This window comes from Pelobates fuscus, chromosome 5 (genome assembly GCF_036172605.1).
Source record: "Pelobates fuscus isolate aPelFus1 chromosome 5, aPelFus1.pri, whole genome shotgun sequence".
In the NCBI taxonomy this organism is placed as follows: Eukaryota; Metazoa; Chordata; class Amphibia; order Anura; family Pelobatidae; genus Pelobates; species Pelobates fuscus.
Genome location: NC_086321.1, coordinates 4,732,220 through 4,748,097, shown reverse-complemented (window position 1 = coordinate 4,748,097; position 15,878 = coordinate 4,732,220). Strand labels below are relative to the sequence as shown.

General features: G+C 46.3%; 1 protein-coding gene across 1 annotated transcript in view; it reads right to left on the bottom strand.

Moving 5' to 3' along the window:
• Positions 1 to 15,327, bottom strand: part of LOC134610520 (uncharacterized) — a 60,058-nt gene extending 44,731 nt beyond the window's left edge. Inside the window, exons 1-2 of the mRNA XM_063453487.1 lie at positions 14,970 to 15,327; positions 2,694 to 2,759 (exon numbers count right to left, since the gene is read on the bottom strand). Coding sequence (XP_063309557.1) covers positions 2,694 to 2,759; positions 14,970 to 15,327 — 424 coding nt within the window. The remainder of the gene's footprint in view (positions 1 to 2,693; positions 2,760 to 14,969) is intronic.
• Positions 15,328 to 15,878: the final 551 nt, after the last annotated feature.

Genomic DNA, 15,878 nt, shown 5'->3' with positions numbered 1-15,878 from the left:
GGTTCCTCACAATAGGTTAGTCTTCAAACTAAAAGAAATTGGTCTAGATGAATATTCTTGTTCTTGGGTAGAACATTGGCTTAAGGATATAGTACAACGAGTTGTCATAAATAGTAAATTTTCAAGCTGGACAAAAGTGGTAAGTGGTGTCCCTCAGGGGATTTGGGAATTGTTATAGACAACAAATTAGGCAGCAATAGGCAATGTCAATCTGCCGTTGCTAAAGCCAGTAAGGTTTTGTCATGTATAAATAGGGGCATAAATTCTCGAGATGAAAATATAATTTTGCCTCTTTATAAATTGCTGGTAAGACCACACCTTGAATATGCTGTGCAATTTTGGGCACCTGTTCTAAAGAAAGATATCATGGCACTAGAAAAAGTGCAGAGACGAGCTACAAAATTGATAAAAGGAATGGAGCATTTTAGTTATGAAGAAAGGTTAAAAAATGTAAATCTCTTTAGTTTGGAAAAACGGTGCCTGAGAGGGGATATGATAACATTATACAAATATATTCGGGGCCAGTACAAACCATTATCTGGAAATCTATTCATAAACAGGGCTATACATAGGACACAAGGTCACACATTTAGGCTTGAAGAAAGGAGATTTCATCTAAGGCAAAGAAAAGGTTTTTTACAGTAAGAGCAATAAGGATATTGTGGCGAAACCAACCTCGCCACTGTCCACTGGAGAAGCCTGGTTGCCTGCCTCCTACCTGCTGACTATGGCCCCTGGTAAACTTGTACTTTTGGAATGCAATAGTTGGGCATGTTGTATTGTATTATGCTGCTACTGGCCCTTTAAGAACCATCTGCGGACATACTGTGGAGTTATTGGGTTGCCACCATTTCATGTATCAGAGGCACATGGTGAGAACAATGGATGAAGCACATGGTGAGAACAATGGATGGCGGCCATTTTAACTCACAGACACTGCTGTGACTTTTCTACACGGTGCCATCTCGCCGGTATTTGGTGCACAAAGACATCGTGCAGTAGTTTTAAACTATACAACAGGTGACACATTATACAGTAATTATTTTTTATATAATCTGTATATGTTCTGCGGAATCTGCATTAAACTGTATCTTCCAAACTACTGAACGAATCTCAGTGAATTTTGGATATGTGGTTCACCCAGATCCCCCGGTTCTGATGATATACTTTATATGGGGTTATTGCATGTTTTGGGGTCCATGTGATGTGTTTTATAAAACTGTATTCCTCTGCCTGTGATAATGAGATTACCCATTGTGTTCAGTAATCATATTACAGGCAGAGGGGAGGATTTTGTGTGGGAGTGTCTGTGTGTATTGTACGGATTGATTGGTTGTTCTGTAAAACCCTGTGGGCTGTATTATGTTTGTGGATTGGGAATAAAAGAGACTCTATGTGCCAGTACAGTCAGATTCAGCTTGACCCTCAAAACAAAGTGTCGTCTCGTTATTGGGGGAATTGGATTGTATGCTGACTGCCAGGAGTGTAAACCTTTCGGATGGTTTTTCCTGTTCGGCTGTTTCCAGGTTCGTGTAGTTTGCAGTTCGGGAGATTGGTGCTTACAGTAGCTGCTGGTCTATCCGGAAAGGGGGATATCGCCTAAAAGGTTTTTATCCTCTTGTGCAAAACGGTCCGTTAAAGATATGAAATTCTTTGCCAGAAGAGGTGGTTTTGTCAGAGTCTATACAGATGTTTAAACTACAATTGGATAAATACTTGCTAAAACATAACATACAGGGATTTAATTTCTAATTAGTGGGGGTATAGCTGCTTGATCTAAGGAGACATCTGACTGCTATTTTGGGGTCAAGAAGGAATTTTTTCCTAGTTTGTTGCAAAATTGGAGGCGCTTCAGACTGGGTTTTTTGCCTTCTTTTGGATCAACAGCAAAAGCATATGTGAGGAAGGCTGAACTTGATGGACACAAGACTCTTTTCAGCTATGTAACTATGTAACTATGTAATTATTAAAAACATTGACACCCATAACATAAGTGCAAAACCACAAAGGAAGTTTAATGAGTGCTCCCCTGGATGGCTGCCATTTCGTATAGACGAACGCCAACCAGGGGGAGCATTCGTATCCCAAAAGGAGACGCTTCCCTTGCCTGGGGTTCGCACAGGAGCCTCACAAACGGAGACCAGTCAGGAAATGTATGGTGTGGGAGTTCATAGTGTGGGGGGTGGGGGACGCTTTTGGGGCAGTGTCTAGTTTGGAGGGCTTTCTGTGCCTGGGAGACAAATAAACTTTTCCCGCTCCTGGCCTCCCAGGCACAGGGGATCCTGGCATAAGGATCCCTGTCATTTGGAGAGGGAGACCCCTTGTATGTGGGGCAGGCTTCCTGTACCTGGGAGACAAATAGACTTTTTCCCGCGCCCGGGCTCCCAGGTACAAAGGATCCTGGGATAGAAACCTCTGTGTGTCTGTGTGGTAGACCCCTTGCAAGGTATTATGCATAAAAGTAGTGTATGGCATAATAAAATCGTGTTGTACTCCCAGAACTGTGTCTCATCTAGTTACTGGGGAATGGGTCTCTTGATACTTTGAGTGGTTCTAGAGTGGCTGAAGGAATGAATATGAAGAGGTAACCAGTCGGGTTACCAGGGTCCGCTTTTAGGACGTTTTCTTCCCAGAGTCTCTGACTCATAAAACCTCTATACAGCAAAGGCAGAAAATCCCAGTGCTGATAATACCTTCATTTTTCTTGGGCTTTTTAATGGCGGCATACATGACACCGGGCTCCTCCAGCTGTGTATGACCTAAAATATCAGAAATGTGATTAGCAGGAAAGAAAGTCAGTAATATAATAATAATAATAATAATAATAATAATAAAATACAGTGATATCATCAGTGTGAAAGCGGTTATCATTCCCTGTAATCACTATTTAAACTGTAAAGTTACACATTTCATAGAGAGAGGTGCGGGTCTGAGAATTACTATGATTATCACGATGATTCAATAAGGTGTGAATTCAAAGTAAATGTCAGCTTTAAGGCCAAAGTGTCTGAATTGGAAGCAGTGTTGCTATTTTTACCTTGAGTTTGAAATTCACTTTGAATTCTCAGTTTAGTAAATAACCCTGTTGTGGCAAAAATAACCTTGCCACTGGGTTTTGGAGAGGCCTGCTTCCCAGCCTCTTGCCCTGTGACTATGGCCCCTGGGGTGTATTGCCATTTAAAAAGTCTATTTGGGCTTATTGGATTTTAAAACACTTTTTCTGCCCCTTTCAAACCATGGGAAAATGTGCCTCTTCCCCTCCCCCTTTTTCCTGTCCTATTGTTCTCCAGCATGGGGTTGTCCCAGGGACATTGCCAGACCAGATGAAACTGGCTGCTTTGTCCCTCCTCAATCTCTCATCAGCCCTTGCTATTGTTTAACCACATGGCGATTCAACTGTATTTGTGAGATCTGAGCGCTTCTCGGATATATTGAGCACTCAGATCCAAGCTATCTGGGGATATGTTGGACATGTAGGTTAAACATTGTAATTTGAATGATATTGACTGATATGTCCTGTACCTGGAGATAATTAAGTTACCACAGCCATTTAAGCCAATTATCTACAGGATAGAGGAGAAGATAGACCGGCCGCACAGCCTAAATCTGTGGAAATATTTTGGGCATGAAAACCATGCTTGCGGTCGGTTAAATGCAACTTCCATGGAATTCGTGAACCCCTGCTCTGATCTGGGTGATTTTTGGATATATTGTTCACCCAGATCATGGCTATCCAGGGATGTATTTATGGGGATGTGTGGTGTTTTGGGGTGTTTTCTGTCTTTTGGGAAAAATGTGTGTTTTCTGCCTGTGAGTAATTAAGTTAGCCCATTGTGTTTGTTAATTGTATCACAGGCAGAGGGGAGGGTTTGTGTACATTAGCTGGGAGTGTCTAACTGTACAAGTCTGTCCTGATTGGTTTTGCAACTTTGTATCCTGTGTTCCACAAGGTCCACAAGGTGGGTGGTAACCTTGTGGGAAAACCTGTATAAAAGACACAATAAGCCCTCAGACTGCTGAGTTCCTGTTGTACCCTCAACATAGAGCCTCATGTCATGTGTGGGGGAAAAGGCTGCATCTACACTGGGGATTGCTATATGCTGTATACTCCCCTGGCTATAATCACTAAGCTATTTTAAGAGCTTGTTCCTGCTTCGCTCTCTGAAGGAAGAGAGGTTCATCCACTGGAGCCTGGAGCCTTGTCTTAGGTCCAGGGTGGGTAGGAGACGGCGAGACCCCAACCAAGCTGTGGTGGTTCGTGTGGTCTGCAGTGCGTATGGTGTCAAGTGGAGTGCTTGGAGCCCTCAGGAAGCACTAGGAGCATCCATCAACGGAGGTACCCAGTCGGGGTGCCAGAGGGTCCATTACACCTGTATGTATCAATTTGTGTGGTCAACACATTGTCATATAAAGATCAAACACATGGTCAGGTCATAGACCGGGCTATAGAGCTATTGGTTATGTGGCCTACTGTCCTCTTGGTGATCGTGTAATAGATGGAAATCCATGTGGCTTGCCGAGAAGATGAAGGATTGACTGGCACCGTCCGTGGGCTAAGCTGTCTCCTATCCCCCTCAGTTATTGACTCTCCATGAAAATTGTTGGGTAATAGGTGAGTTACTGTTTTAATGCATGTGGGATATGTTCTTCCAAAAATCAGTGAAACGTGTCTTTCTACTGATACTGAGACACAGGTACACACAGATACACGTGTGGATTGACATTACGCTCACATTCATGGAGAGCTAAGTACTAACTAGTCCAAAATCACAATATATATTGTTAAACAGACTCTAATGGTGCTGCCCCCTCCCCCCATTCCTCCCAGCTGGGATTTGAGTCTTACAATAGTTTTATATCACAGGTTCCTTACTCTCCTTCCATCACTGATCAGAGACTTTTACTTTGTATTAGTGACCCCCATCTCTGGCTGGACATTTTCAGATCAGACTCACTGCATGTGTTATGTAACCATCACTTGGATAGCTCCCATTACGTATTGACTGCAACTCTTACTTTAAATAATTTCAATAAAAACTAATTACTGAAAAGGAAAAAAAAAAAAAGGTAAAGAATATTTCATTGAAATACAATAAAACTAACTTCCAAGTGTTTTGACATGAAATCCTTCCATGTTGTATGAACACAGAGTAAAAAAGTGTGCCCTGCTAGAGTTATTGTAACAGAGCTACCGTACTCAGACGGAGCACCAATGCTATTCTCCCTCCCTCCCCCTCGAATGTCCAGAGCGAGTATAGCCTGATTAGTAGTTTCCCCGAATATCAGCTGAGACCGGATGAAGAACTGTTTTATTGAACAACACAGATGCATATTGATACAGATTACAATGTTTATTCATATCACAATCCATTTAACAATAATCATATCACTTCCCAGTGCCATCAAGTCGGGTGCTGCTATCAGAGGCCTGTCCTCTGAGCCCAGCCAGCCAGGCCACTGAGGAAAAATAAGGATGTCATCCCAGTGTGCCAGGTTAGTAGGATGTCCCTCAAGCCGGCCATTGGCTGTGCTCTGCTGAAAAGCTTAAGGAATTTCTTGGCTACAACTGGAATGGAGACACAGATGGACAGAAAAACAAAGTATTACAAATTCTATACACATCGAGGAATATAGAGAATGTATCCAATGCCAGACACGGAATGTCTTTAAACCCTTTTGCTCTATAAATAAATTAGTTCAATTTTTTTTTATCAAAAATGAATTTAGTGAACATTTATTAAACTCATAATGTGCATTGCAGTGGTTGTAGACTCTGGCAATGTCTGTTAGATATGTCTGTTCATTGCTGAGTCTGTCGCTGTAATAAAGATAGTCAGGGTAATGACCACGTCCCTTGTTTTTTGTTTTTTTTATTATATAAATATTATATTATAATTAAGTGTTCTTGCATAGCAAGACCACTTAATGTTATCTCACATATATATTATTATTCTTATTATAGCCAAATTTACCACCCTAACTCCTCCCACAGTTTTTACACTACATAGACAGTAATATACCGAAACGTGCGGATTGTTCCCGATTGGTGTGCTATTACTTTGTGGAACGTTTCGCCGAAAGGTTCACGGAATATCGTTGTTCTAAGCCATAGTCCTGATAGTTTTCACAATATGACCATTTGTTTGTAACTCATGCCGTCCATTGACATTCATTGAAACTCCACTCTGCAAAGTTCACATTTGAAGGGAAATTTCTAAACTGCGACTGTGCCTTCATTGTTAATATCTCAGAGACATACTATACATCAAAATGTAGGTCTGGGTCTTGTGATTCTCACAATATAAAGCTCTTCACTGTAGCATTTATAGTTTTTAAAATACGACTGTTTGAAGATGGCAACCGCCAAAATACTCCGACCTGTGCCAGGCTGCAGCAGCAAGTGATGTCATAGACAGGGCCTTTTGCACCTGCTAATGTTTTTATAACTGTATGTTTTAATGTAACTGTGAAGCACTTTGGGCAACAACGTTGCAATTAAATGTGCTATATAAATGATAACAGTTACTCCGCCCACTCCAGTTGTAGACTACTGGTGGAGGCAAGAACACTTCACACAATTTCCCCAGAAATTGTAGCTTTTCTAGTTATAATAAATATTATATAATAAAAAAATAAAAAAATTAAAACCCCCCCCCAAAAAAAAAAGTAAGAAGCAGCAGACGGACCGCGTCCCTTGTTAATGGAGTTGTATATACTCTCATTCACCCACATTGATATGATATTTTCAGAGGTCACAAACATAGAATAACTCATTACAAATACAATTAGCCTCATGAGTTTGGTACTTCTATAAAGTCCAGTTGTTGCCAAATGCTCTGATGTTGCTGTAACAATCCAGTTGTTTTAGTAATTGGAGACGGTGTGTCTAATATCGTTATATCGTTATACGCTGTGTGTTATATGAGTGTTTAGTGGGCACTATATGAATGTGTGAGTATTGTATAGGTGATGTATGAAAGGTGTGAAGGCCCCAGGGAGATTGTGCAGCTTAGCGGGCAGGGGCGCACGTATGACTGTGGGATGGATGGTGCATGATTGGCTATATGCTACATGTATGACTGTGGGATGGATGGTGCATGATTGGCTATATGCTACATGTATGACTGTGGGATGGATGGTGCATGATTGGCTATATGCTACATGTATGAGTGTGGGATGGATGGTGCATGATTGGCTATATGCTACATGTATGACTGTGGGATGGATGGTGCATGATTGGCTATATGCTACATGTATGAGTGTGGGATGGATGGTGCATGATTGGCTATATGCTACATGTATGAGTGTGGGATGGATGGTGCATGATTGGCTATATGCTACATGTATGAGTGTGGGATGGATGGTGCATGATTGGCTATATGCTACATGTATGAGTGTGGGATGGATGGTGCATGATTGGCTATATGCTACATGTATGAGTGTGGGTGGATGGTGCATGATTGGCTATATGCTACATGTATGAGTGTGGGATGGATGGTGCATGATTGGCTATATGCTACATGTATGAGTGTGGGATGGATGGTGCATGATTGGCTATATGCTACATGTATGAGTGTGGGATGGATGGTGCATGATTGGCTATATGCTACATGTATGAGTGTGGGATGGATGGTGCATGATTGGCTATATGCTACATGTATGAGTGTGGGATGGATGGTGCATGATTGGCTATATGCTACATGTATGAGTGTGGGATGGATGGTGCATGATTGGCTATATGCTACATGTATGAGTGTGGGTGGATGGTGCATGATTGGCTATATGCTACATGTATGAGTGTGGGATGGATGGTGCATGATTGGCTATATGCTACATGTATGAGTGTGGGATGGATGGTGCATGATTGGCTATATGCTACATGTATGAGTGTGGGATGGATGGTGCATGATTGGCTATATGCTACATGTATGAGTGTGGGATGGATGGTGCATGATTGGCTATATGCTACATGTATGAGTGTGGGATGGATGGTGCATGATTGGCTATATGCTACATGTATGACTGTGGGATGGATGGTGCATGATTGGCTATATGCTACATGTATGAGTGTGGGATGGATGGTGCATGATTGGCTATATGCTACATGTATGACTGTGGGATGGATGGTGCATGATTGGCTATATGCTACATGTATGAGTGTGGGATGGATGGTGCATGATTGGCTATATGCTACATGTATGAGTGTGGGATGGATGGTGCATGATTGGCTATATGCTACATGTATGAGTGTGGGTGGATGGTGCATGATTGGCTATATGCTACATGTATGAGTGTGGGATGGATGGTGCATGATTGGCTATATGCTACATGTATGAGTGTGGGATGGATGGTGCATGATTGGCTATATGCTACATGTATGAGTGTGGGATGGATGCTGCATGATTGGCTATATGCTACATGTATGAGTGTGGGATGGATAATGCATGAGTGGCTATATGCTACATGTGGGAGTGTGAGATGTGAGGAAGTGGGTGGTGACAGATCAGACTGACCTCAGTGCCACTTAGGAGCCGGGTCAGCAACAAGTTTCTCTGCGTCTCCTGTTGCTGGGCTTGTTGTATTTTCTGCCTGGGGCCCTGGATGCTTGATCCTGGTTGTTACAGCCATCCTGTGTGCCCTCAGGGCTGGTAATGGTGCTGCTGCTGCAGATGGTGGCCTCCTCCTTCCCCAGCAGCCTGGCGGTGAGGTTCCCCTCCCCAGCGGTCTGGCTCCCCCTGTGTCTTCCTCCATGGGCAACCAGGGCTCCCTCCATGGGCACCCTCCCTGGGCTCCCACCCTGTGTCTCCCTCCCTGTGTCTCTCTCCCTGGACACCCTCCATGGGTCTCCCTCCCAGTGGCTCCCTCCATGGGCACCCAGGGCCGGTGCAAGGATTTTTGCCGCCCTAGGCAAAAAAAAAAATTGCCCCCCCCCCCATATGTCCTGCCCACCATGTGACATCACAATGCCCCGCTCATATGCTCTGCCATAGGGGCCAACGTCAGTCTGCACAAAGTGTCTTTTATCTGAAAAGACAGTGTGTTTACATTAAAAAGCCTACAGGCACAGGCTATAGACACCAGAACCACTACATTAAGCTGTAGTGCTTCTGCTAACTATAGTATCCATTTAATGTGAGGTAAATAAGAGATTAGTGCCACTAATAATATATTGGATTGCCTACTTACCACCAGATGAGGACAATAGGCTGATGATGGGCTCAGTCTGGCTCCACAGGTCTGGTGTAGAACAGGAAGCAGCACAATTTTTTGCGGCCTCTTACACAGCTCAAGGTCTGGGCTCCCAGGGCTTGACCGTGAGTATGCCTACAATGCCCACACATAAATCCACCTACATGGCCCACCCATGAGTTCTCTCACAGGTAGTGGAGTGTATGTGTGTAGGGGATGTTTTATGTGTTATTGTAGAGGATGTAATGTGTGTGTTCTTATAGAATGTAGTGTATAGGGATACCAATTTGTGTAAGGGATGTTGTGTGTGTATAGCGGATGCAGTTTGTGTTTGCATGTAAGGAATGCATTGTATGTTTCTGGGTGTGTGTGTGTGTAAGGGATGCAGGGTGTGTTTCTGTGTATATAATTGAATGCAGTGTGTGTCTATAAGGGGTACATTGAGTGTGTAAGAGATGCATTTTGTTTCTGTGTGTAAGATAATGAGTGTTTGTGTGAGCGTAAGGGATGCATTGTGTGTTTCGGGTGTGTCTGTGTGTAAGGATGCGTTGTATGTTTCTGTGTGTGTGTGTGTGTGGGGTTGAATTGTGTATGTGTGTAAAAGAGAGGGTTTGTGGGGTAGGATAGGGACTGAGAGGGGAGCAGCTCTTTATTTTTTTTTTTTAAAATGTCATAGTGCTCTCCCCTCCTGTCAATTAGTGATTTCCCCTTCCCTCCTGTCCCTCAGTGTTCTCCCTTGGCCCCCTGTCCCTCTGCAGTCCCCCCTTGGTGGTCATCTCACTCCCCCCTCCCCCGTTTAGTGGTTCTGACTCCCCCCTCCCCCTCTTAGTGGTCCTCCCTCCCTCAGTGGTCCTCCCTCCCCCCTTTGGTGGTCCTTCCCCTCTGGCAAACCCCTAGTGGACCTTCCCCCCTCCTCCCTCAGTGGTCCTTACTCCCCCCTCTTCCCCAGTGGTCCTTACTGCCCCACTCCTCCCCCAGTGATCCTTAGTGTCCCCTCCCCCTCCTCCCCCAGTGGTCCTTAGTCCCCTCCCCCCTTAGTGGTCCTTAGTCCCCTCCCCCCTTAGTGGTCCTTAGTCCCCCCTCTTCCCCAGTGGTCCTTAGTCCCCCCTCCTTCTCCCCCAGTGGTCCTTAGTCCCCCCTCATCCCCAGTGATCCTTAGTGTCCCCTCCCCCTCCTCCCCCAGGGGTCCTTAGTCCCCCCTCCTCCCCCAGTGGTCCTTAGTCCCCCCTCCTTCTCCCCCAGTGGTCCTTAGTTCCCCCCTCCTCCCCCAGTGGTCCTTAGTGTCCCTCCTCCCCCAGTGGTCCTTAGTGTCCCCCCTCCTCCTCCCCCAGTGGTCCTTAGTGTCCCCCCTCCCTCCTCCCCCAGTGGTCCTTAGACCCCCCTCCTCCCCCAGTGATCCTTAGCCCCCCCTCCTCCCCCAGTGATCCTTAGTGTCCCCTCCACCCCCCTTGTGGTCCTTAGTCCCCTCCACCCCCCTTGTGGTCCTTAGCTTAGGTCCCCCCCCTCCTCCTCCCCACCGGGGGCCCAGACCTTGAGCTGTGTAAGGGGCCCCAAAAAATGGCGCTGCTTCCTTTTCTACACCAGACCTGTGGAGCCAGACTGAGCCCATCATCAGCCTATTGTCCTCATCTGGTGGTAAGTAGGCAATCCAATATATTATTAGTGGCACTAATCTCTAATTTACTTCACATTAAATTGATACTATAGTTACCAGAAGTACTACAGCTTAATATAGTGGTTCTAGTGTCTATAGCCTGTGCCCGTAGGCTTTTTAATGTAAACACACTGTCTTTTCAGATAAAAGACACTTTGTGCAGACTGACGTTGGCCCATATGGCAGAGCATATGAGCGGGGCATTGTGATGTCACATGGTGGGCAGGACATATGGGGGGGGCGCAATTTTTTTTTGCCTAAGGTGGCAAAAATCATTGCACCGGCCCTGGGTGCCCATGGAGGGAGCCACTGGGAGGGAGACCCATGGAGGGTGTCCAGGGAGAGCGACACAGGGAGGGAGACACAGGGCGGGAGCCCAGGGAGGGTGCCCATGGAGGGAGCGGCAAAAATCCTTGCACCGGCCCTGCCCCCCCCCCCCCCAGTGGTCCAAAGTGTCCCGCCTTCCTCCTCCCCCAGTGGTCCTTACCCTCCTGCCAATGTAGCGTGGCCTGGTGGCGCGGAAAGCGGGACAGGAACCTTTGTTTCCTGTACCCGGCCCCCGGCGGACTGAAAGGAAGTGAGCACACACAGCAGTGCCGCCCCCACACAGCAGTGCTGCGCCGCCTGGGGCTTGTTAAAGCGCTGAGGCGGTGCAGCATGAGGAGACGCACCGTTGATGACCGGGTGCAGAGATCCGGCGCCCCCTGCTAAGTTGCGCCCTAGGAGGCTGCCTAGGTCGCCTTACAGGTGGCGCCGGCCCTGTGGGCACCCTGCCTGTGTCTCCCTCCCTGTGTCTCCATCCCTGGGCACCCTTCCTGGGCTCTATGCACCCCAACTCTCCTCCTCGGGCCCGGTACAGGATCTGCAGCCCGGGCTGAGTCTTCAACTGGGTCGCGCGCCTGGACCAGAGAAAGAAACAGGGAGGGTAAAGAAAGAAACAGGGAGGGGAGAGAAATAAACAGGGAGGGGAGTGAAAGAAACAGGGAGGGGGAGGAGAGAAAGAAACGGGGGGGGAGAAAGAAACAGGGAGGGAGGGGGGGAGAAAGAAACTGTCAGGGACGGAGGGTGGAGAAAGAAACTGTCGGGGGGGGGGGAGAAAGAATCACAACCAATGCACCCCTTGCACACAGAAAAACACACAATGCATTACACCCCTTACACACAATGCATCCCTTACACACACAGAAACATACAACCCATTCCTTACACACACTCAATGCACCCCTTACACACACTCAAAGCACCCCTTACAGACTCACACACTTCATCCCTTACATACACACCTTGCAGCCCTTACAAACACAAATTCACACAATGCATTCCTTACATACAAATCAGGACATCCCCTGCACTCCACCCCCTATGAACAAACTCATTGGTGGACCCTGGGACCCAGACCTTGAGCTGTGTAAAGGGCCCCCAAAAAATGGAGCTGCTTCCAATTCTCCCAGAACATTGATTTTTGTGACTCCATAGATCCTGTTCTACACCAGACCAGTGGTGCCAGACTGCAGCTACAGCCCATCATCATCCTCATCTGGTTGTAAGTAGGCAATCTAGTATATTATTTGTGGCACTAATCTCTAATTTACCTCACATTAAAGAAACACTATAGTCCTCAGAACCACTGCAGCTTAATGTAGTGGTTCTGGTGTCTATAGCCTGTCCCTGCAGGCCTTTTAATGTAAACACGGCGGCACTGCAGCACTGTGTTAGTTAACATGGCAGGTCATATGGGTGGGGCATTGTGATGTCACAGGGGGGGGGCAAACTTTACTTTTGCCTAGGGCGGCAAAAATCCTTGCACCGGCCCTGCTTCTCGCTGACTATCATATCAGCTTTATGAAATAGATCACTCAATCAGCTCGTACCTTTACCTGGGTATAGACATTTAGAGATTAAGTGCCCTTGAAGGCACAGTGCAGCGCTGCCATTCGTTTATCTCTATATTAGACCTTATAGCTAACAGTTTCAGTTTAGCTTTACTTTGCATGCATATCAATAGGGGTGCCCACGAAGGCACAGTTTAGCTTAACTGTTATCTTATCTATTACCTTCTATCTATACTAGACATAATTGTTAACAGTTTCAGTTTAGCTTTACTCTGCACGCACACCGATAGGGGCCTCGGTAATACATGCTAAATTATCAGTCACTTCGGCAATACATGCTGAATTTTCAGTCGCTTCGGTATTACATGCTGAAATATCAGTCGCTTCCGGAATACATGCTGAATTGTCAGTCGCTCTGGTAAGACATGCTAATGCCACTGGTGTCAGGTCCTTGAACTAGATATTGCAAAACATGTTAGCTTGATTTGCCCTGTAACGGAGCTCCGTGTACTCCGACCGAGTACCCTCCATTGATGGATGCTCCTAGCGCTCTCAGAGGACTCCAAGCACTGCAGACGACACCACAACCACCGCAGACTCCACAACCGCCGTAGCTTAACTGGAGCCGCGGCGTCTTCCTTCCACCCTGGATCGGCTTCTGTCCTCCAGGACCATGTGGGGAAGACCTCTCCTCCAGGAGAGCGTATCCGGAACAAGCTCTTAAAAGAGCTAAGTGATTAAGAGCTCAGGGGAATATGCAGCGCATAGCAATCCCCAGTGTGATATAGCAGTTCCCTCCAATAACGAGACAAGGCTACGTATTGAGGGTCAGAAGAAGTCTGAGGACTGGAACACCCAGCCTGCTTTTTATTAGGATAAGGTACACACAGGACACTCCCAGGGGGAGGATGAAATTAACCAATCACCTACATGGTAACACCCCCACGTCTCCTCCCCTCAGATAAACACATAACACAATTAAAACGTACATTATTTTACCCAAAGTCTGGATGTACCCCAAAAACATGTTGTTTCATGAACATGATGTTCCCCAGATAGCCCTTGTTCAGGGGACCAACATACCTAAAAATCAGTCAATTCGGATGAATGGTTCGGGAGATACAGAGTTCCAAAGTTTTGACCGACCGCACAGACCTACTAGCCGAAAATAGTTCCATGAGTTTTGGCCTTGCGGTCGGTCTCCGTTCGCATGAACAAAAGATACGAAATTCTTGCCATCCATTTGCATCTCCGTGATCGCTAGAATCCCCATATCAAGTTAAGTATAACTACCGAATGGCCGGTCGTTCGGTAGTTTCCGTACGAAGTTCTGGGTGCATGGAGGTCTCAGCGGTGTTTGCCTGTTTGCGTATCCGATTTTAGTTCCATGCGTTCACAGGCAAACACCGCTGTTCGTGCGTAAGATGGCCGCGAACACGTGTAAAGTCCCGAAATGGCGGCCACCTATTCGGCACACAAAGGATTCGTATAGAATCATACGAACGGTTTTACTACCGAATCCCCACAAGGCATTTAAACATATTTTATGTGTCCATAGTCTCTGTACAGCCCATTTAAAGAGCCACAGACAGCATACTGAAAATTCATTAAGCCCAGATATAGTTTTTAACGTGCAATATGTCCTGGGGCCATAGTCACAGGGGAGGAGGCAGGCAAGCAGGCCTCTCCAGGACAAAGTGGCGAAGGGCACTTCGTCACATGCCCATACAGCCAAGCTGATCATAAGACACCTGTGGATAAACAGGCCGTACATTACATTTCACAGCTTATGGTCTTAGCTAACTATGAGTAATATTGCGTTATCGCGGTTATGCTTTACGTAGCAAGGACATTTAAACCGCAACTGCAAATGCAAGGTGGTACCTTTTATGAAAATTAGTACATATAAACTTAGCTGTAGTATGAGTGGGGAGAGCAACTAATCAGTTATCTAATAGTAGGCTCATATAACCAGCTTAGAAATAATGCATTTTTAACACGCTTGTAACGACACTTGGTTAATGTATCTGTGCCTGCTAAGAGTTTAACAGTTAATTAGTGTGGAATATACTGCGTATGCAATAGGGAGCAAAACATGACATATATAGAGACAGCATATTTCTGAGTTAGTGTGCCACATTATAGTAGGTGCACTGAGAGGGTAGTGAGTCCTTCAACCTATGCCACTGGCAGGGGTATGTCTCTTATCTGTGTGGTGAGTCTGAAAGAGCCGGGTGGATGTTAATGGACGGTGGAGGGTGGAGGTTTCCCCGCCAGTGGGCCGCAGAGGGTACCCTGTCCGCTGCTTCCTCCGGCAAGCCGATCCGCTGCCTCCTCGCTGGCGTCACGGCTGGTCCCGTGGGTTCTTGTGCTTTGCTGGGTGAGGAGTGTTGGGGTTGCTGAGAGACAAGCGGGTCGGGCGCTCCTGTTGGTCTTGCTCTGCAGTGTGGGAGCGTAAATTCTGGCTCCTGCGAAGTGCGGTTCTTTTTCCAGCTGTGCTGCGTTTCGCCTCTGGTTCTGATTGGGGGCCATATTGGATGTACGGGGGGGTTCCCATCTAGTTGGCGCCGAGTTACCAGGCGGATCCATGCCATTATCTTTCTCACTGCCTGTAGCCTGTAGAGCTTCCCCCGGACTTTCATCTTTGTCCATAGGTTGTCGCAGAGCTGATCATAGAACTCCCTTGTGTGTTTGGGAGGTTTGATGAGTGTGCTCTGTGTTGTGAGTTTTGCCTGGCATGCCATCTTGATCTGGCGTTGGCGGGTCCGAGTTGCCTTACGTTTGGTCGCTTGGTTAAGCTGTGGTGCAGGGGTATTCGTCCCCCGCGAGGACCTGGATATCCCACGCAGGTCCAGAGGGGGGGTAGCAGGGCTGCTGTGGTATCACGCTTGTGGGCATGTCCCATGTCGGGCTGTCGGACGCTTCCTTCTGCCCTCAGGCCTCGCTCTATATTCTGAGAACTTAGGTCAATTAGGTGCTCACTATATACTTAATGTTGATATGGCAGCAGTAACCAATACAAGGAACCCCAACCTTGTCATAAATAAGTGTGGAAAAAGAGAAGGGAGGAAACCGCGCCCTAGATATATACAAATGTGGATATATATATACATATACGCACACAGAAGTAGTAGTTATGGTCTCTTATGTAGTTGACCTCAAAGAAAACAAAACATAAAATGATAATAGTGCAGTATGTCAAG